Genomic DNA, 23,797 nt, shown 5'->3' with positions numbered 1-23,797 from the left:
CTTTGGACAACCAGTGCTTATACATAGTTTCGTCTGCATTTTCACGTTTGTTACCGTACTTGGAATTCACATCGCATTCGCAATATTTAAAAATAATGCGTAATTTAAACGTTTTCTACCATACCAGTCATGACAACACGCTGCTATTTTGTACAGTGGGATCCATGAGTATTACCGTGCAAATCGTCCATCACCATGTTCGAGCACTTTATTTGATCCAATATGAGCTACAATAATTAAAGGAAAACTCAAAGCAAGCTGTTGACAAATTCTGCAACAACAAACATAAAAATCCATGGCTTAAAAACACATAGGATGTAAGCAGGCGCGTGCCCAGGATTTTCGTAAGGGGGGGGGGTTATGAATCCAACACATTTTCCAGTTCACAGGTCAAATTTCTTGTAATAAATTAGATAATTAATATACTTGAATTTTACCCCAATGAACGCAATCAATGTATTTGCTATGGATGCTTCATGTTTTTATTGCATCATATAAAAGCACCTGCTTGAATATTTCCAAATTATTAATATTTTATATTTAATTGCTCAAATATAATTTTTAAACAAAAAATATGTACACTCAACATTGTAACAACATTAAAGAGATTAAGACTACTTGATGTCTTAAAGACAGTAATAAATAAGGTACCACAGTTCAACAATTTAAATTCCGAAATTTAGGCATCGAGGTTTCTGTGCGAGTTCTGACAAGTAACAAGTAAGTTCGTCACAAGTAACTTTTATATCCCGGTGAATGTTCAGAGCAGCTAACCCATTTAATCTTTCTTCGCAAATGGTATTTCGAAGATAGGTCTTCAACCGCCTCAAAGTTGAGAATGATTTCTCATTTGATGTTGTTGTTACCGGGATTGTACATAATATGCGCAAACGTGTGTTTGCCCAGGGAAATATTACTTCACTGCACATATCAATTGCTTCAAGAGCAATTACTGGACGTGTTTGCATTGCTGCAAGATGACGATACCACAGTCTCATTTCAGTGGGAGCGTCGTCGCCTTGTAATCAAGGTGTCCCGGGTTCGATACCCGATGGAGGCACATAGTGGTTCGGATCTCACTTTAAACTTAAGGTCCAGTCCCGATTAGCCTCACTGTGCATAAAGTGGATTTAAAACATCAATTTAATGAACGTTGTTCTTGTTGTGGAGATGATTTTGCTAAATATTGTGTACATTTTTGGCATTGTATTATTATATTATTGGTCAAAACATTTGTTTGACAGTCGACAAACAAATACGAACCCTTTCAGTAATTAACAATTTCTACTACAGTGTCATTAATATGTCATATTCATTTTCATATTAGGTCTATGGAGAGGAATTTTGTATGTTGTTAACGTTATGGAACTGCGAAACCAACTGTTGAAGGGGCCACTCCCCCCCTTCCACTCCGAAGCCCAGTACCGCACCGCAGGATCTGTCACTGAGCCCGAAAAATCTTGCCAGACAGTGCTCGAAATGGAAATTCCTAGCCGAAAAGGGAAGGGATATTTGATCGATTTTGGAGATACGAGGGGGTACATCCTTTAATGGATCAACATGGAGATGGAGACAATACAGTAGGTGGAGGATGCTCAATATGCAAATTATTCTAATTGGGGGTATGCTTTGTGAAACTTTCTTAACTGGAGGCAGCATCCCCTACTTCGACCACTGATGCCAGAAAAGATGCTTTCAGAAAATGAATTTATTACTGCACACACATATTACTTATTGTATTTGTTGCGTTTGTACAAGAGAAATATTCAGAAGATTTGTAAGGAATATTTACAGTTCATAGGATGCCTACCTAGTCTATCCCGTGTCGTAATACAAATTTTATCCCTTTCCTACAAAATAATAAAACTGTCCATGGCAACCGTGATTTTATCATCGGTGAGGCCCCTGAAATCATTGAGTAAAACTTGTTCATCTTCATGTTCTCTCGTCCTGTGAAAGTTTATTGGTGATATAGGGTGACATCCTACACACGTCCAGACATACACACGCGGGCACCCCCCTCCCCTGCACACACACGTTTGTATGCTTACAGCACATGCTGTGCCCTCCCAGAAAAAAACAATTCTAAATCCGCCTATGGATATATGTGCTATCAAATAATGAACGTCACTTACCTCGAGAGTTCCTTGACATAATTTTGCAACAAGGTTTCCAATATCTTCTGTTATGCCTTCTTGTTGAATATCAGAGTCTGAAAGTTCGCACGTTTCACTCTTGCAATTCGGATGGAATTCCTCTGAACTTAAATCGACCTTTTCTGACGTTCTATTTGTGAAAGGTGAAGCTTCAACTTCCATTCTTTGTTTATTTTGGAAATAATCTAATAATGTATTTCTCCTCTTTTCTCTATCCATCTTTAGTTTCACGTCAAAAATCTATTACACACGCAGAAACGTAACACACAACACAACCACTTCGACTTGCTACCTTGCAGAATGCAACTCGCTACAACCCCAGTGAACACCAGGATTTGGGACAAAGATACGGGGCGAGTGTTTGTGGGTCCGGGAAGTCGAATGTCTGAACCATACATCCAGCTTGGTCCAGCTCAAATTACGTCACCAGTGTTGACAGCAACCAGTAGCGTCAGTGTCAGTAGTGTTGGCAACTGCTAAATTATTTACGCAGAAATCCAAGTGAGATCTTTCACAAATGTTACAAGAAAATTTAATAAACTGAAGGCTGGAAATTGGTTGAGAAAAAAATATCTAATTTGTAAAGAGCACAAGAGTAAAACGTATAATATTTTGACATATTAATTGTTTTTATTTTGTTTATGAAAGTGACTGGGCCAGTTGGGCTATATAACGCATCCCTCACCCCTCCCTTCCTCCCGGCATGCTATTGTACAAAACATCGCTTGCCTCCTTCGTAAAACCATGCTTCGCTACTGCCTGCAACAATTATTATTATTATTATAATTATTTATATTTTGAAATAAATATGCATCCAGGTGCGATATAAGATTTTGACTTACTTTGCCTACTAATTGTAGTGATTCAAATCTCACAGAACTTTGCTCTGCTGGCATAAATGGTATAAGAAGGGGAAAGATAGAAATGGGAAGTTAGCAGCACTGTCGTAACAGGAAAGGGAGGGTCATTCTCCTAAGAGGGTCATCGTGGGTGAAAGAAAGGGGAGGAGGGATTCCTTCAGTTCGCATTCCAAGGGTTACGGCTCTTTTCTTGACCATACTGAGAAGGAAATTCTCCTTCCTTTTCAGTGTCGAAGGAATGAATGAATGCCTGTGCATTGCTGTAACTCAACTCCAATATTATCAAAAGTAATTGAAGAAGCAAATACATTTCTCATTGCCAAATGTAAACATTTTACAATATTGGCGATTTGGTACTCAAACACATTTATGAAATAAAATTTATTTTTGCTTTGAATTTTTTTAAATGACGAAACCAATGGGGGGGGTTTAACCCCCACCAACCCCCCCCCCTGGGCACGCCACTGGATGTAAGAGAAAATTAATGAAAGGAGACATGTACGGTAATACTTATGGATACTACTGCTGAATGTAAACCGAAAGCTGCAAGACCATACTTGAAGCGAGCATACTTCGAGAGCATACTCGCAGTGCGGTCTTGAAGCCTGGAAGCGGAAAGCTTTCGAACTGCACTTCGACTGCAGCGCCAGCACAAGTGAGGATTGCAACAAAAGTTGCTTCGAAACTAAAATTATCAAACATCGATTGTATATGCCACTCTTGTTTTCCGTGAACAACACACACATGACTCGGCGTGCAGTTTATATAACACAGCACGTTATTAATTATAGAAATATGAAATAAATTTGCTCTTTCAAATTAATTTTCACACATTCCGCAACATGGTTTACGATCGCGGAAAAAGAAATTGTTTTCTCACTTTTAAACACTTCTCACTATAGAAGAAAGAAACCACGCATATATGAATAAAACCAATAAATAAAATTACATAGTATTTTAAAAACTTGTTTACTTACATTTCCACACAATGGAAGAACTACAACTACCAGCTGATTGACTTCCGACGTCCATTTTTTTAACAAATGAAAAGCAAGCACAGATCGCAAGTGTGCACCGCTCGTGTGCTGCGTCCTCTGGTCTTGTACACTCGTTTGCTTGGCGCTTTCGAACTGCACTAGGTGACGTCACTTCCGTCAAGACTGTACTTCAAGTATGTACTTTGTACCTTTTGGACACAGCCAAAGATTTATCCTACTTAGAGCGGCCATATTGGAAGCGACACTAGCGCTCAGGTGGTAATTTTAATCGCGATTTGACATTACTTTATCCACTGATGTACAATTTGCGTTATCATGAAAGTGCTGTGTGATTCAGTGGTGTGGTACTTAAGACAAATATGATATTTATAAGCAAATATTATTGGTCTGAAGATTTTAATTTGCAATTTATATGGCAAGAAATATTATATAATTATTTGTTCTGTTTTTCCCAATCCCTTCTCTTGTTCTGTAGTGGAGATCATTTTGTATAATATGTAGGTGTTATGCACTGTGCTGTGGTGGTATGTCGAAATTTTGCTGTACGTTTTTCGTAATGAATGTTATAAACAAATATTTCATATTAAGGTCTGTTTTGTTTATGTGTCGGATGGTTTTCGCTACGTAGTATTCTTTTTGATGCTATACTGAAGAACTACGAATTCCACTAGATAAAACTAATGTATGAAAAGTTTCTTCCTTGTACTTAACTACCATTACAGTGACAGCATTACCGAATTTGGTGAAGCATGAACTACTGTATATCTTTGTATGTATATTATTAAGTACATGAATTACAATTCAGATTTTATGTATAATGAAAACCTTCGGGTTTTAAATAATGGTAGGTTGATATTCATTTTTGTCACTGGATGTTTGAGGTAACTTTACGGACATAGTAAAAACAGACCACTTTGTAGTTAATACTGTAACATAGAAATAAATACAGTGCTTTAATAAGGATTATATCAAGTCGTACAATAATATAAGGGCTAACAAAATATACAAACAATTGGAGATCAAAACCAATTTTAGAGCTTTTGCAATGTATGTTGTTTTGGTATTAAAATTTCAGTAACCACCAAACGTCTCTAATTCCCTTATTTTCGTATTTTTCACATTGATACTTACGTATTCTGCATTCCTAAGCGTTCTTCAAGTTCGCGTTTCGTTTTTTGCATGCAAATAATCTCAATTTTCGAAATATCGAGTATTTTTATTTTGTTCGCTTTCGCTTGCGTTACACGCGATATGGTGGAGAAATCTTGACTAGCGTAGTCCATGATCAGTGGTTATGCAGTGTTGCAACCTTCTTCATAGAAAAATACCTACTTTCGTGTTACTGATTTTGTATTTTTTTCTAGGTTCGAAAACCCCATGAACCATGCATGGATAGACCCACAAACCATTCATAAATAGCCCCACAAACCATGCACAGCAAGGTTAGGTTAGGCAAACATAGTTAAATTTGTTTTTCAAAATTAGAATTTTTTTTCCGGTTCGAAAACCCCACGAACCATGCACGGATAGCCCCACGAACCATTCATAAATAGCCCCACAAACCATTCACGGATAGCCCCACGAACCATTCATAAATAGCCCCATGAACCATTCATAAATAGCCCCACGAACCATTCACGGATAGCCCCACGAACCATTCATAAATAGCCCCATGAACCATTCACGGATAGCCCCACGAACCATGCACGGCAAAGTTAGGTTCTGTTAGGTTAGGCAAACAGTTAAATTTGTTTTTCAAAATTAGAAAAATTTTTTCGGGTTCGAAAACCCCACAAAACATGCACGAATAGCCCCACGAAACATTCATAAATATCCCCACAAACCATTCACAGATAGCCCCACGAACCATTCACGGATAGCCCCACGAACCATTCATAAATAGCCCCACGAACCATTCACGGATAGCCCCATGAACCATTCATAAATAGCCCCACGAACCATTCACGGATAGCCCCACAAACCATTCATATATAGCCCCACAAACCATTCATATATAGCCCCACAAACCATTCATAAATAGCCCCACGAACCATTCACGGATAGCCCCACGAACCATTCATAAATAGCCCCACAAACCATTCATAAATAGCCTTAGAGATACTGGGTGAAAGGGGGGGTTATAACCCCCATCAACCTCACATTGAGCACGCCACTGAACCTGTGCACGTCATGTTGTCGCAAGTTCGTAATCAGAAATGATGAACAGTAACTCACGTTTATTTACGTTCTAGAACTGTTACACAGTTACAAAACTGCATATTTGGAAACACTGACTGGTTGTTACGTCATGAAACGCTCGCAAATATTTGGTTAACGTAGTAGACGGACATCAAGGGAACAGCTTTCGTGCATCGGAGTGACATTAATGTCGAAAATTACATGATTTACCGGCAAAAAAATTTCAGCGAGGTGAAAACAAACTTCCAAGACCTTCCTAAAGTATAAATAAACCCATTTCGGTAAGTACTTTCTCCTGTAAAATTGAAGAGATACGTTTTGGGGATACAAAAATTTTGCCGTTGGTAACAGTTCATTATATCGGAGACACATTAGAATCGGATATTTTGTGTTTTGCATGGTTCGTACTTACCAAGGTAACAGTTCGTTATATCGGAGACACATTTTTTCATTTTTATAGAAGAAACTACTTACTGAAATGAGTTTCTTCAAGCTTTCCAACGTTTGTCGAGGTATTTTCTTTCATCGTGGAATATATTTGACCGGAAAATCATGTATTTTTCAAGAGAAATATTGGTAACAGTTTCATACATCGGAGACACATTTCTTCAATTTTACACAAGAAACTACTTACGGAAATGAGTTTCTCCAAGGTTTACAATGTTCATCGAGGTATTTTCTTTCATCGTGGAATATATTTGACCGGGAAATGATGTATTTTTCAAGATAAATGGCACCTTGAACTATGTTTCGCAATACACAATTGATAAGTACGAACCATGCGAAACACAAAATATCTGATTTTAATGTGTCTCCGATCTAGGAAACTGTGACCGAAATATCTCACCGATGCACATTTGCCATTGCTTTCGCTATGTGAACTGCATGCTGCATACGTTTGATGACGTAAGCCCCTGTCAGTGTTTCCAACCAAAGGTGAACGTTTTGAACAGATTGCCGAGCATGTTTCAAGACCACATGTTTTCTCCTAAAGACCATTTGACCTTGTTTCCTAGTCAAACAGACACACGGCATAATCTGCCATGAAGCCTGATGAAGAGGACGGAGGTAGTGTTTTTCTTCCTTGACTCCATTAGTGGTTATAATGCAGGCTATAACGGTGCAAGAGAAAATTGCAGGAATATCAATGATGCTGTGATTCTTTATGCTCAACGTTTTCCAGACTGGGTGCGATCGCATGCTTCTTTTCACAGAGTTGTTCAACAGTTCTCCACCGACGGAACTGTACAACCAAAAAGAAAGGAATCGCCGAAGAACAATTTGCTGGAGAAAATAATAAAATTGCGGTATTAGCTGCAGTGGCTCATAGTTAGTACTCGATAAATAAGTCGTGAATCGGGAATTTCGCAGACTACTGTGTGCCAAATACTGAAGCGTAGAAAGTGTCATCTGTTTCATGTTTCGTTGCATCAAGAAGTTGATGGCGATGATTTTCAGAACCGAGTGACATTCTGTCAATGGGCACTTCAGCAAATACAAGGAGACCCAATTTCTTTACTAGAGTTTTGTTCTCTGATGAGTTGACTTTTACAAACCATGGTAGGATTAATCGACACAATATGCATTATTGGAGTGTCAAAAACCTGCATTGGTTATGCCAAGTTGAACATCAGCGCCCTTGGAATGTAATTGTTTGGTGTGGAATTATTGGCGATAAACTTATTGGTCCATATTTTATCTATGGGAACTTAAATGGTGAAAAATATCTAAACTTCTTGCAGAACGAACTTCCAGTATTGCTTGCAGACCTTCCCTTAGACGTGCAACAAACAATGTGGTTTCAACATGACGGTTGTCCAGCACATTATTCCGTTGCAGCATGGGAGGTATTAGATCGCGTGTACAACCATCGGTGGATAGGTGGTCCAGTGTCTTGGCCTGCAAGATCGCCTGACGTTTGTTAGTGGGGTTACTTGAAGAGTGAAGTTTATAATGAACTGGCAACAACGTGTGAGAACATGATTGAGCGAATCACCAATGCATGTCGAAAGATTACACCAGGCACGCTTCTCAGTTGTGTCCAATCATTCCAAGTGCGGATAAATCAGTGTATCGAAGTGGGTGGTGACATTTTCGAGCACTTATTGTAAAATAATTATTAAAAACAAGTACCCCGATGGTGAGATGCGAGGGGACTCACCTTAAAAAAAACCCGATCGGAACAAATACTGCTACGTCCACGTCATTGTTCCTGGGTTATGCTAAATGCAGTATCTCATAAAAATTCAACATGCCTCATGTCATTTTGCGATTCAAAGTGCATTTTTTACCATTTCCGCAATCTTTCATTTTTGCAATTACAGCGCCATCTATCGCAAATCCACAAACAAGTTTGACAAAATCTGCGTAAGAATCCGAATCTGCAATACAAAATGGGGGTTCCCATTTGAGATTTTCAAGTTGCCCCTCACCCCACCCCCAGGAGGTGGGATGGGGGGGGGGTGGAGTTTGGCATCATTGGATGAGCCCCTTCATGACGAACAAATTTCATTCATAACTTTTTCTTGATCAGATGTGTACTTTGAGATATTTTGTTGTGTAAAGCTAAAAAACTCACCCGGTATAATCAGCAAAGGAAGCAGTGATTCAATTATAAAATAGTTTATTGAAATTTAGTGATAAAACAAATGTGTGCTCTGTGAGCCACCCCCTGGTATGTAAGTTTCTCGTACGGCACGGGTAAGCTACGGTTAAAATTAAACTAAGTCCTAATGAGCACATCTGACCATGAAATTGACTTAATGGAGAAGTATACGTATTACATGAATGTGTGTATATATCCTGTTTAACGGAGCTTTGAGATGTAAGCGACACGTGGCTCTTGGAAACCAACCCTTAGGAGTAAATGCAACCTTTCAAACTGAAGGAACATAAGCTGCAAGTGTTGCTTGTCACTTGGCCTGTACCATTTTATCAGGGAACTTTCAGACTGAAACAAGTGACATGTGTCACTTGGAAGCAGTAATCCATTGAACCTTTTGAATTGAAATGCGACAATGAGCTAAACATGTCACTTGCATGTTGCTTGGACTGTACTGTTTTCTCAATGGCATGCATCGTGCACGGTGAATGCTTTGCTTTATACTGAAGAAGTCTGTGTCACTTGTCATCTGCGACTTCAGTCTGAAAGCTCCTTCAATGGCACGCATCATGTCACCTCGGTCTTGTTTGTGCATCGTGGTGGATGCTTGCTTACAGACTGAAGGGGCCCATGTCATTTGTCACTTCAATGTGACCCCCTCCCCCCGCACTGTCATGTGTTGCTTCAGTCTGAATATACTCCGTACTTAACAAGATTGTTAGCTACTTCATCAGAGATTAAGTTTTCATTTAGCCTGTAAATCACAGAGAACAATTGCAAGTACTATTGATGGAAAAGGCCTGCTTTTTGATAGAATGTTCCTTTTATAATCATGAATGGACCTCTGGAGTGGAATAAAGTAATGCTGTTGCCTTGTAATAAGAAGGGGTCTGAGGTTCAATCCTCAGTGGAGGCAGAGTGCTCCAGATCTCATTTCAAACTGTAGGTCCACTCCTGCTAGTCTTATTTGCTTCTACTTCAGTTTTAGTGCCAGTGTTTTTCAACAGGCGGGCCGCAAAAGTTCTGTTGCACCCAGGAGTTGACGACAAATTTAAAACTAATTTTGTATTTAACAGCGAGTCTATACATATTTGAACTCCGATTATGCCATACTTGATATATTAACTCTTTCGCTGCGGAATTCTCTGGCACACAATATCCCTTGGCTGCGTAATTAAATTTGAAAAAATATTTTTTTTATAAACAAATAATTGTCACAATTACATTGCGTTATATATGAGAGAGTACTTACAAAATTCATTCCTTCCACTGGAAAACCATTTTGTAGTCCCTGGTGGTATGATATTTTGAAATTTTGAAGAAAAAAAATTAGAAAGAATAATTTTAAAAAATTACATTGCAAAATATGTTATAGAGAAATTACAAAAGTCATTCCTTGCACTGGCAAACCATTCTGTAGTCCCTGATGGTATGGTATTTCTCAAAACACGGGATGACGCAGAGTGGTGGAGCGGCGTGGAAATTCATAAGTAGTATCAAGATACTGGGTGGAGAAAACTTCAGTTTGTTCTGCTGTGTGTTCAAATACTGAGCGGGGGAAATATTTGATAAAACAAGAAAATGGTGTGCTAAATACTGTACTGTCACCAAGTAACTTAGCACTTGTTGTGTCGAACTTCCCGCACCTAGATCAATGCTGGTTTGCATTCTGCTCCATGATGTTACGGACGGCGGTACAAATTCTTCATCAGACACTACACAATCACTGTCACCACTTAAAGTCTCATAAAAACTGTCGCTATTATCGTCACAACTTTATTCACCTTCTGATTCAACAGTTGAGTAACATCATTATCAGACAAGTGTTGTTGACGAAGCCATGTTGTTTACATTCGAACATGCATTTGAAACTGACATGTCAGAGCACTCAACGCTCGTATTCTAAACGGAGGCGTAATTAGCGATATCATACGGATATAAACAAAACTACAAGTTCAAATAGTATCAACAGATGTCTGAAGGCTACTAAAAGCGACGTACTGCGGAAATGCGACACCCGCAGCGAGTGGAAGTATGAACTTGCAATAAAGCGACTTCCGCGGAGCAAGGCACCTGGCATGCTGTGCATAAATGCGACGAGCGCAGCGAAAGAGTTAATATTAATTAAGGTTGCATATTAATTTGCATATAAACTTTAAAGTTCAGAAATGTATTTATGAGCGAAATTGTTGGGATCAGGGCATAGACTTGTAAAAAATAATTTTACTGAGCTGTGGTCTCACAAAGGTCGAGAACCACTGCAACAAGCAGCCAAAATATATATCACTAGTTGCTCCGTGACCAGGTTTGGTGGCCATTTAACCAAATTATGCATGATATACTGAAAGCCAGAATACAAATATATATTACTAAACACAAAATTTAATGTAAAGAGATTTGATACTAGATTTTCAAAAGGTAAAGCAGTATTTTCTTTTTTGCTTCATGTATGTGTTCGTATAACAAATTCAAACATTGAAAATCTTATACAGAGTGTCCGAAAAGTCACGCAACCCGGTGTTTACGACCGTATAACGGAATAGCGAAACGGAATGAGAAGAAACGCTTTCTGCCAAGAGAATGCCCTGTATATTGGGAAAATTTAGAGAGACAAACATATGTAAGAACATGCATGTTTTAATAACAAATAAGCAAAGTGTTGCCAAAGGCGGAAAAAAAATATTTGCATATCGTGTATATTGATGCACAGAACTCACTGAGGTAAATTATTGCAACATTTCACAATACCAACGAACAATTTGGATGGCCATCTATTGAATTTGACAGAAAAAGAACTTTGACGAAGTTTCAAAAACATTGCAGAAGGGAATAAATGGGCTGTTCCAAAAATTGATGTTTTCACAATATTATGAGGGACACTGGCAACACTGTTGGTGTCACGTGTCACTAACAGATGTCTTTCACCTCAGGCTATCACACTAAGGCACTTTTAACGACAAAGGAGAAAGTTGGTTATTCTCGAACATATGCAATAAATTACATACACCTGGCAACCCTGAAATGTGGGTACAGAAGAACGTGTATCAATTGTTATGTTTTCTGTGCCTTAGGTGGTTGCTGTTTGCCGCGAACGGCATTCAGATTGTGTCTACTTATGCTGCTGTCGTGTGTGTGTTTTTAAAATGCCATATTCTACACAGGAAAGAGTGTTTATTGTTGAAGAATATATCCGAACATCCTCATATTCTGGCGTAAGGGAAGCATTTAGGGATACCCACATTTCAGGGTTGCAAGGTGTATGTAATTTATTGCATATGTTCGAGAATAACCAACTTTCTTCTTTGTCGTTAAAAGTGCCTTAGTGTGATAGCCTGAGGTGAAACACGTCTGGTAGTGACACGTGACACCAACAGTGTTGCCAGTGTCCCTCGTAATATTGTGAAAACATCGATTTTTGGAACAGCCCATTTATTCCCTTCTGCAATGTTTTTGAAACTTCGTCAAAGTTCTTTTTCTGTCAAATTCAATAGATGGCCATCCAAATTGTTCGTTGGTATTGTGAAATGTTGCAATAATTTACCTCAGCGAGTTCTGTGCATCAATATACACGATATGCAAATATTTTTTTCCGCCTTTGGCAACACTTTGCTTATTTGTTATTAAAACATGCATGTTCTTACATATGTTTGTCTCTCTAAATTTTCCCAATATACAGGGCATTCTCTTGGCAGAAAGCGTTTCTTCTCATTCCGTTTCGCTATTCCGTTATACGGTCGTAAACACCGGGTTGCGTGACTTTTCGGACACTCTGTACTAATCATATGTACTATTAGGTTCTATGAAAAACACATACAAATATGCTCTAGTTGTGTGAATATGCGTATACTACATAGATATATTTCATAAGCCTACCGAAATATGAAGATAACACTTGGAAAGAACCAACCATTCAAAAAAGCCAGCTTTCTTGAAAACACTGTTTTTGTCTAGCTACGAATTTCATATTGTAAATTGTATTTTATATTTAGAAATGTGTGTCTATTGTACAGTAGGGAGATAAACAAAAACCATGGAAGAAGAAAAATACTGCCAACTCCTGTATTTTCATTGATTTGAAACACTTTTGTGAAAAAAGCCACGGAAAAGAATGTGTTTTTTTCTTCTTCAAAAAAGCCATTTTTTTCCCGACCACTTCCAACTCTACACTGCACACACTTTGGGATCCATATAATGTCAAGAAAATATATGTTATATATCATTTGCCCATGCTTTGTTAGTATTCCCTGTGATTCTGATGCCGACTACCCTAGATTGCTTACTGATTCTGCCGATCTGACCACTGAACTATAGTTAGTGGTGTTCCGCAATGTAGATCTACCTCTAAGGGACATGTTTTAATAATGGGAAACAAAATAATCGTTAATCAAGCACCTAGGTTGATTTCAGAAAGTTTAACAATTTAAGCAATACAGTAGTTAATTCCTCTGTGTTATTAGTGGATATTAGCAATATATGTACTATATTTCTTGGCAGTGTAGGTTTGATTTGTAATAGTATAGTATAGTAAATGCAATCAAATATTAAAATAATAATACAATTGTGCCAATCATACCTGCTTACAGTGTCCAAAAAAAGCTGTAGGTTTACTTACAACCAATACATCTGCTGCTTGTGTAGAAAGGTTATCTTTCCTGCCAAGTTATGAAGAGTGGAATTATGGGATATTAGCATGATTTTGTAGATACTTTGTCATATTCAAAAGTTCCAATTCCATTCTAAATGCTAGGTTTTGAAGAAAATTCCTGATGTAGATGGCCATTATAGGTAGGGAGGTGTAAGGGGATGATCCTTTAAAAATACACCCAAATATCAACCTCTCGTGTAGTACAGCCTGGACTGCATTTGGCAGACTAACGAGTCTGGCATCTTGACAATGTTCTGTAGGAATTGTGTTGTGTCATCCATGTGTGTTGGTGATCTCCATCATCACAATTAGCCAAAAGAGACAGAAAAGCAACATAAAATAACCTAATTCAATCAATATTGTCCATAGGTTGACTATAGTTGGTGTTACCCTAATAATAAAATTATTCACAGGACAAGGTTCAGCATAATATATGTAGAGTATCCTATTTCAGTGATACTGGTGTGTGCAGTCACTGGGTTCTGTATTAAGAATTTTGCTTCCAAGTTGAAGGAATTCCAATGATCTATTAAGAATCAGACTCGTGGTCATAGTATACATGTTTGCTAAATATTGGGACTTTTTTTTTTTGCATGGATTAGGTCTTAAACAAAGCTCCTAGTAACTTAAGTATGACATGGCATAATACAGAAAAATGTTTTTTCTATGTACGCATTGCTTGCATTGTAGAATTATTTCCCTTGTAGTCTACGGTTGTTACAAGCATAACAACACAATTTGTTGTGACGTTTCAGGAGAACACACGCTTCATCAAACTAGAAATAAATGTCTTACGAAGGAAGCGTCTGTTCTTCTGAAATATCGCAACAAATTGTGTTTTTATGCTTGTAACAACCGTAGACTACAATGGAAATAATAATACAGAAATGTTACTTTTATTGTAGAGCATGGAAGTACTTACTAGTAGGCATATTTTGAAGCTATATCGAGATTTGCTTCAGTATGGGAAACAGCTAAAGTTCACAGACAAGGAGTATTATTTTCGGAGAGTTAGAAAGGAATTCAAGAAGAACAAGTCTTTGACCAGTGAAGAGGAGAGGCAGTTTAATTTTCAGGTACTAGATGTGATATTGATAAAACAATAGAACTTGTCTTTGCTCATACCCATAGTGTGAAACCATCACCAAGAAATATCATGTTTTTGCCTGAAGTGATCATTCATTGTGAATTTTGTATCAAGAATCATGTTCTTCATACGTAATATTGTTTCCTTCTTCTAGTGACAACCTTTGTAATAGTCACATTTCAACAAATTTCAAATGTGTCTTTTTCAAGAGCTGTAAACAATGAAATAAGTGTCCATTACTACAACCAGTTGTTTGTTGATTGTTTGCTGCAACGAACATTACATTTTATTCTGTGAAATGCATCAAAACATTGATTATTATTATTACTTCTACTATGAATTGGACTACCCAGACAATGTGCAAAACTTTTTAACATCACATTTTCATTGCTGTACATTTGCTCACATTTCAAATGCTTATATTGCATGCAATTTTGTAGAAATTTGGCTTTGATAGGGAGTGGTTTTAGCCACTTCCTTGATCAAGGGTGTTCAGTAGTAGATATCTCAGATCTCGCTGTTGTGGATTCTGGGTTCAAATCCTAGCATATGTTCTTTGTTGGTTAACATTTGTTTACTTGTCTCAGAGGTAAAGGCTTTGCACCCAACGTGTGATCTGAAACAACAACAAAAAGTGTTTGAGGCCTAGTAAAAAAATTATGGGCATGTCCATGCTACTCTTCTGACATTGTTTCTCAATTCTATCATAAAATTGAATACTTATTCAAGTAGTAATTTTCATGATATTAGTAAATATCCATCTTTGATGGTCACAAGAGTAACATGGACATGCCCATTCAATGCAACTTGTATGCGCATGTAACTTTATTCACTGTAATGCAACTAGTACTGCAATTCTGCTGTCATTACTGTGATGTTTTACTTTTCTTTCAGAAAGGTTGTACGCTCTTGTCAAATAAAAGAGTAATATAATTCTTGAGAAGACATGTTTGGAGTCACTCGCACATTGAGATTATGCAGCACAGTGTTACATCTTCATGGTCAGTGTGCAAGTAGATGGTGTGGTCGTGTGAGTGAGGCAAATCCTTGGGGATCAGCTTCTGTTAGAAGGAAGCACATAGACTATTCCTTGGTTCCATCACTTAATGAAGGAGATCTTGAAGAACAGTTTGTCAGAGGACACGGCCCAGGTGGCCAAGCAGTTAACAAGACAGCTAACTGTGTTGTTCTCACTCACAAGCCGACAGGTATTTTTCCCCTTCTTTTGAAGAGTTCAAGGAAAACAATAGATTCATATGCTATAGAAAGTAAAAAAAATGTTGTGTTTATTACGATTTCCTACTTTAGGCAGATATGAAGAATTATTGTACGATTGATTTTATACGGTGATATTGAAATGTCAACTTTACCTGCCTCGGTGACTGAGTGGTCTTGACACTGAAGGTTCCAGGTTTGAGTCCAGACTTTGGCATTTCCTTGCAAGTGCCCCTTCATCAATTTAATATAATAGTCTTTCATCCTTATTGTTGAAATTAGCGAAAGTAGCAGGCATGAATTTGCAATTTTTTTTATTATTATTATTACTTTGTTGCTGTTTCAAGACAAATCATTAATGATTCATAGGATTTACCAAGATGTTTAATATTCTACACAAAAAAAAATACCAGCTTTCAAATTTCCTAAACTTCTTGGGGTTCCTCTCATGTACCCAATTACTGACCATACAATCCCATGAAAAAACAATTTTGCTACAGAATTTTTACAACTGTAAATTTGTTGCACCTGGCAACACTACATAAATTATGCTGCTCAATAAGTTTGTCTTAGGATACCAGCACAGTTGGAATGGAGGATAGTGAAGTTACACCAAGGTAGGGTTGCCAGATTCTGAAATGTTAAACCTGGACATCTGTCTGACCAAAAAGGATATTATTCTAGTACCATCACTGTTATCAGTTACAGTTTCCAATAACATATGGAAGTAAAGAACATTACACTATACATTACAAATAATATAATCATTGTTTTGAACATGTTATGAATAATAGCTAATAGTCGATCTTAGACATCAGTACTAATATCATATCCTCCATGTACTGAAGCACTCGGCAGTGTGCATCAACAGTGCGCACCCCTCACATCTTCCTTTGGGTCTGTAATAAACATTCTCTTATTATGTTACAACAGTGATCGAATTGGGCCAGTATGGCATACCGACAGTAAATGAAGATGCCAAAAAGCATACCGGCAGTAGATTTTTAAAATTGGCAGTTATTTATAGAAACTAATTGCACAAGTAGCTTCGCAATGGATAATGTTCTCGCTCATTTCTCTCTCTCTCGTTTGAGTTGTACCATAGAGCATTCTGCTGTCTTCCCCCACCTGCAATACACTCGTCATGAGAAACACAACAATAGCATCTGCAATTAAAATAGTAATTTAAATAAGGTAAGGTAAAGTTCCCCTTGCACATAGCACCCTGCCATGAAGGCAGTAATTGATTTCCAATTCGGCCACTGGTTACAAAGCTGGAATAATATAAGATTGAGGGCTATGGCGTCATTGTAGCTTTAAGTTTCAACAATAGAACAGTTCTGCCAACTTCAAAAAGAAAATATTGAATGAAAAATCTAATTTGAAAGGAAAAACAAAACCTGGGACTGTCCTGGAAAAACAGAATGTAACCCTGCACAAAGGTGAGCAGATGCAACTAAGAATCCTTACAGAAATGCCGTTTCAGCATAAAATTAATATTTAATATAATTGCATGATCAGTACTTAGGTGCATGTTGCACATCTTTTCTGACAAAATTCAGAACTGACAGCATTGCTAAGATTATATGCCACTAAAATGTCATTTTTATGCATATACTATAGAATCGTTATTCTTAAATCCATTAAGTAGTGCACATGATCCCTATTGGTCGCTAACCACAGATTAGCATGATCTGTCATGAACTTATTACTTTTCTCTCCTGAAATATTCTATTCGTGTATCTTACATTTCCCACATCCCCATGAAAAATGTATAATTTAGGTTTCACTTCATATATTACTTCATTAGAATGTAAATAATATAACTGACCCTTATGATATACGAGGGGATATCAAAAAGTAATTGAGTACATTTTTTTACAGCCAAACTGAAATGTATTCACAAAAACTGAAATCTACATTTTGAAGGTTGAACATTGCTCTACTTTTCCACATTACATCCATTCACATTTATCCCACTGTGGCACCAATTTTTCGATGCCCATGCGGTAGAAATCATTTGGCTAGATGCGTAACCAACAACGCATGGCTGTCGCAGCTGAAGTGTTTGCTGGTATGGTGTTCCTATAGTGAGCCGAACAAGTGAAAGTCTGAACAGACCAGGTCTGGACTGTATGCTGGATGCTTGAGAATTTCCCAATGCCAGGAATTGATTTTTTGCATCACTGATCAACCACATAGGAACGAACGAGCATAGTCATGGAGAATGATGACCTCCTCCAGAGATTTTGTTGTATGTTTACGGCGCAGAGCAGCTCGTAGACGATCCAGTGTGGCACAATATGCAGCAGCAATTCCAGTTGCTCCTTTTACCCCCAAATCAGCAAGAATGACACCCTGGCTGTCCCAGAAAACGGTAAGCAAAACCTTTCCTGCAGGCGGAGTTGTCCTGAATTTTTTGGGTAGGGCAAGTTTGTGTGTTTCCATACCATACTCTGTCGCTTTCGTTCAGGGGTGTAATGAAAACCCCAATGCGGTCAAAATGAGTTTCCAGCCCTATGGTACCGGAGCAAATGCTCAAGACTATTCCATACGGTCCTCCATATGCTATGATGTGAAATGTCTGGGAACCTATCTCACTGACACTTTGCGATACCCAAGTTCTTCATGGATGATGGTGTATGCACTGCCATGTGAAATGCTCACTGCATCCGCTGTTGTTTGGATTGTTGACCGCTGGTCCTCCTGAATCAATGCCTCCACAGCGTCAGCATTGCTCTGTGTGTGGGATGTGCAGAATGAGGTTTATCGAAGACATTTACATGCCCCCCGGCGTTGAACTTTGCACACCAGTTACAGACATTTGTAAATGTCATGCACGTGTCACCATACAGTGCACAGAGCTCATGATAGATTCCAGGTGGTTTCTGTCCCCTTGACCAGAGAAACCGAATTACACTCTGCAGCTCAACTGTGTCGAATGTCTCAAGCGTAGAAACAACTGCCTCTCGGCATGCGCAAAGTGCACACACCTGCCATCTCATGAAAAGGTGGCGAAAGAAATGTACTTCCAAATGTATATTTCAGTTTTTCTGAATGCATTTTAGTTTGGCTGTAAAAAATTTACTCAATTACTTTTTCATATCCCCTCATATTTTTTTAATTGCCAAAGTAAGAGGCTAGTGATATACAAAATTGATTGTTAACCTTCACCTTCTTATAAATTGTTATTTGCTCACCTGGTTGAAGGCCAGTGAAAAAGCATCACAAATAATTAATTGTTGCTTTCAGGTCTCCAAGTGAAGTGCCACCAGACAAGGTCATTGCAACAAAACAGAAAAATTGCAAGGGAACTTCTAGTTACAAAACTGGATAACCGAGTAAATGGTGAGAACAGTGTTGAAGCACAGTTAAGAAATGTAGAAGAAAAGAAGAGTAAGGAACGTTCTAGAAGACAGAAAAAGCTTGTAGAAATGAAACAACAGTGGAAAGAGAGGGAAGGGGTATCATGAATTTAGAGGACTGTTTACGCTGTATATATTATTTGTAGTATCACATGAAGTAATAACTAAGCTCAAACTTTTATGTGATTTTCAATAAAGATTCAATTTGTGAGAACACCGTGTATCATTACATTATTTGTATCATTAAAACTTGGCAAAGTATAGGTTTCAATATCTGAACTTTGCCTATACCCTGCTTGACCAGATACGTATCACAATACGTCCTACATGTATGTTGGATCGAACCATTCTTTTGTGGTGCCATTTATTTATCAGTGTGCCATGTTCCACATTTGGTAAAATAAATATTGTTTCTAAAAAACACTAGCAGGTTCACTGTGACATTTTCTGTAATACTCTTCTATGCATTAGATTGTGGTTCTCTATGCAACCTTTCCACTGCTCCAGGTTAATCACTACAATGGGAGTGAATGATAAGGAAGAAAGAATAAACATGCTGACTTAATGTTCTTGTACAAAAATGGGATTAAGGCTAAGAGTGATAGTTGTATAAAGTTTTCCCCATGTTGCAAGGGGAAGCAGTTTTTAAGTTGATTATTAGCTAGATAAGATATTTCTTCAGCTCGCCGCAGGGGAAGGTCAGCGGGGAGGAGCAGTATCGGGTCCTTGCATCTGGCTGTCTGGCTGAACATGCAAACAGTTACTCATGCCCTTAATGAAGGAGAAAGAAAACTAGTTCTGCAACAATGCATCTTGGTTAATTTCTACACTAACTTGTTTCCTTAGGGAGAACTCATTCCACTTTCCCATTTGCACAAATTAAAAACTGAAAGGTGTATGTTATGTAACAATATGTTCCAGCAACATCAATGCAGATGATGGAAATGGGAAAAGCTCTTTCATGCATGCATGACAAAACTGTTTGGATGAAATCTTGTTGGACAAGGAGGAGTTGAGTAATGTAAACTTCCTTGTGCACATTGCAATGTGCCATGAAGGCGCAAATGGAAAGGAGTGAATGTGAAAGTTGGCCCCACCCATTCTCAATTCCGGCAATTTTTGGAAATGATGTGATCAGCACCACACTCCCACCACCTCTACTCCCCAGGTTCCCATTTATTTGAGACTGTGTGAACCCCAGAGCTGCTTTATGCAGGGACAAGGCTGGAAAAATTTCGAACTTAGATCATCCACCCTCGAAAGGGAACCCAGGTCTCCCATGTGGGAGGCTCCTACCATCCAATGTGGAAATGTGTTTTTAATGAAATAAAATTTCTGGTGAACCAGAAGATTTCAAACTCAACTCAAAATGTGGTGTCATAGCCCCTCATACATTGCTGATGAAAAGGAAGGGACTTTTCATATGTGTAAGAACTTATAGACAATACGTTGACAATACAACTGCCATATTTCCATTGTTTACAGTGGAAGAAATAGTGTTTGGAGTTGATTCATGCTTTATGCATAGTTGGGTTCAAGAAAGTGTTCTCATACAATTCAGAGCAATAAATCAGTGAGAGGGGGTGTGTAATGAAAATATTTGCATATTCAAGAATATAAGGGATTTTCAAAAACTACCAACGAAGAACAAAGGCAAGAAACTGAAACCAGCAACGATGCTCTGTACAGTGAACTATTCTATGCATATGAATGAATTCAGGGACCAAAGGAAAATTTGAAACATGTAATGTTGCAGCTTGGTAAAAATATAGTCATAGCAGAATTTCTAAGAACTTCATAATGTACTTATTTATACTTTAGAAAATATATTCCCAGAAATGAATTCACTTTCCTTTTCACTACATACAGTTCATGGATTTTTCTTCGTAATATGCACTTACCCATAAAAGGTAATGGTAAAGTTGGCACATATAGGGGGATGTGTAGGGCCCCAATCTGATAACTCCCCAAACTAGTTTTAATTAAGCTAAATAAATACAGTCGGGAACCAATAAGAAATACCTTTCTCATCACAGATGAAGTGATGCTGAATAAGAAAGACCAAATCAAGATAATTCTTTGTAGTTAAGATTGACGCAAAGGTGAATCAGAAATCTACATCATCTACAAGATAGAGTACCACTGTAGCGTATGCATCCTTGGTAGAAATGTTGCACCGAATTCAGAATATGGTCGAACATCAGCAATGTGTGGACAATGATGTTGAACAGGTTTCATTAATATATTCTTGATAGTTTTCCCATTCTTTCCAGACTTTATGCACATCCTACAATCAGGCAGCATGGACAACTATTGTGTTCTTGTGGAAAATGGCGACTGCTCTGCACACAGACCTTCGGGCTTGCACGATGCACCTCAAGGTTGCCAGCATTGCCAGTGTGTGTGTATTATCGGTGCCTGTGTGTAATGGAATGATGTGTGGCTTTTATGTGAATTGTTGAAACACACTATAATTTACAAAATTTTATCAGTAATATTATTTATTACAATTGTGTTCTACAAACCTGTTTTTCACATATTTCAATTTTCAATGGAACCTGTACAATCTTCATTTCTTACTTTCCCGCTCCCAGAGTGGACTTCTTTCTGTCACTTATAAATTGTTGCCTCAGAGGGAACAAAGAAACAGATGTTGACAGAAGGAACATGGTCAATTTAAACAGGACAGTGTGTCACAAACAGCATGAGATTAAACCTCCAATTTTGTAAAATTTTGGGAGCTTTTCACAACACTTGAGCATATTTTACAATCCAAAACTTGAAAATGAACCATTTATCTTTGAATGGATGATTGATAACTGGAATGAATGAATCTAATATTGTCCAGAAGATATACACACACGAGGGCCATTTTTCTTGTAGTGGCAACATGTATGAGAAAGAGACATGGAGGAAGATACATACCTGGAATCATTTACAATACTTCAATGTAATCTCCTGCTGCTGTGCGAACGTTTCCAAACATCTGGCACTCGTTGAATGCCATTGATCGCTCCCGTTCGTGACAGTGTGCGCAGGGACCAACTTGTGGCTGAAATTATGCTCGGGACATCTGGAAAGCATTTCCCCCTCAGAGATTCCTTCATCTTGGGAAACAAATCAAACTCGCAGGGACTCATGTCAGGAGAATAAGGTGGGTGCTCCAACATCTCCCAACCCCATTGTTGCAGTATGTTCTGCACCACATGTGTTGTATGTCATCTTGCATTATCGTGGAGAATGATGGGTCCCGATTGCAGGAGATGTGGTCTTTTGCACCTAAGAGCAGGGTGCAAATGGTCACGAATGTAACTGACGTAATAGCCTGCATACACGGTAACACCTTATCGAACACTATGTGCAAGGATAACTCCTTCATGGTCATACGCCACAATCATCATCACCTTCAAATTCGCCGGTTCCTATCTGACTTTTTTTTGGATGTAGAGAGATGACACCACTCATTCGACTGCCGCTTCAATTCCGGCTTGTACGATCTGACCCACGTGTCGTCAGTGGCAATAATGCAAGTAAGGAATGTGTTACCTTCGAATCGCCAACGTGCTAGGTGCATGCGTGCACATTCCCATCTGTGCCATTGATGAACTTCAGTACCCATTTTGCTGATATCTTATGCAGGTCGAGGTCCTGAGTTAGCATCTGGTATACAGAGGATGGTGAAATCTTCAGTTTATTTGCTAATTCAATACATGTCCAATGCCAACCATTTTCCAGTAATCTGCAAAGTGCATCAAGATAGTGTGGATCTGTTGCCCATGTTCTTTCGTGGCTGATTCACGACCACTTTCACATGTCTTGGCCCATGTGGCAACGGTACGATACAGTAAAGCGTGGTCCCCACATGCCTCGCGTAAGCCCTTGTGAATTAGACATCCATTCCTTCCACGTGCAACTTGAAATTTGATTAATATTTGCTGTTCTTCATGCGTGAACATTGTTCAGAGTAGTATTATACGCACACTTCACTTTAATGTCTTCTAACTATCACACAACAGTACTGTTCAGCACCAAACACTACACACGATCCATAGTACAAGACTAAACAAGACCTGATTGTCTTTTGTCCCAGCAACAACTGAGAAGCGGTGACTTCGACACTTAGGGTAGCAATCAGTGGCATTCCCAAGGGAGGTTGGTGTGGGTAAAAAAACCTCCCTCCTTTAGGGCCCAGTATTCCTAAAAAAAAAAGGAAAGCATTTGGTCGAGGGGGCAAGGGAGGTAGAGGCAGAAATCTTCCCTTTCCCTTCAGGCGGCTGTCTCTATCTGGAAGTGGTGAGGCGGAGGAAAAGCCAACTAGGGTATCCAGCTTGCCCGCTGATCACATTGAGGGATGAGAAGCGCATGGAAAAAAAATGTTGCATATGAACTGTGGCTTCAAGACAATAAATATTGTGATTAGAAAATAATTAGAAATGTAAGATTGATTGATCTATCTCTGCTAGACTAGCTACTCCTCAGTGCACGTCACTGCTGAGAAGCATATACCAACAGTATTGCCACCAGCGGCGGCTCGTGGTCTGACTTTATGGGTGTGCACTTCGGCATCGCGTCCACAAGAAGTGTTTTATAACCCTTTCAAATACTCTCTCTTTTATTTTGCATCCATAATGATGCTAAATGTATTGGTAACCCAAGTTATGAACACCTTT

At 38.4% G+C, this 23,797-nt stretch overlaps 2 protein-coding genes across 6 annotated transcripts; both read left to right on the top strand.

The window, feature by feature from the left end:
* Window positions 1-150: 150 nt before the first annotated feature.
* LOC145987076 (mitochondrial ribosome and complex I assembly factor AltMIEF1) lies at window positions 151-15,575 on the top strand. Of its 5 annotated transcripts, none has more exons than XM_083121540.1 (3): window positions 151-168; window positions 14,366-14,536; window positions 15,442-15,575. In XM_083121540.1, exons 2-3 carry the CDS (start codon window positions 14,369-14,371, stop codon window positions 15,478-15,480), a joined length of 207 nt encoding a protein of 68 aa, XP_082977666.1. In that variant the 5' UTR covers window positions 151-168; window positions 14,366-14,368; the 3' UTR covers window positions 15,481-15,575. The 5 variants fall into 5 exon arrangements, with proteins under 5 accessions (XP_082977666.1, XP_082977665.1, XP_082977663.1 ...); XM_083121539.1 differs by lacking the exon at window positions 151-168 and adding an exon at window positions 4,304-4,429; XM_083121537.1 differs by lacking the exon at window positions 151-168 and adding an exon at window positions 4,451-4,556 and having other exon boundaries at window positions 15,446-15,536.
* On the top strand, window positions 15,494-19,452 carry LOC145987075 (mitochondrial translation release factor in rescue). Its single transcript, XM_083121535.1, has 2 exons — window positions 15,494-15,755; window positions 19,015-19,452. The coding sequence occupies exons 1-2, from the start codon at window positions 15,494-15,496 to the stop codon at window positions 19,233-19,235; spliced, it is 483 nt and encodes a 160-aa protein (XP_082977661.1). The 3' UTR covers window positions 19,236-19,452.
* The last annotated feature ends 4,345 nt before the right edge of the window (window positions 19,453-23,797 follow it).

Source organism: Lepisma saccharinum, chromosome 4 (genome assembly GCF_977018435.1).
Source record: "Lepisma saccharinum chromosome 4, izLepSacc3.1, whole genome shotgun sequence".
Taxonomy (NCBI): domain Eukaryota; kingdom Metazoa; phylum Arthropoda; class Insecta; order Zygentoma; family Lepismatidae; genus Lepisma; species Lepisma saccharinum.
The sequence above is the reverse complement of the archived record's forward strand: the minus strand, read 5'-3'. Positions and strand labels throughout refer to the sequence as shown.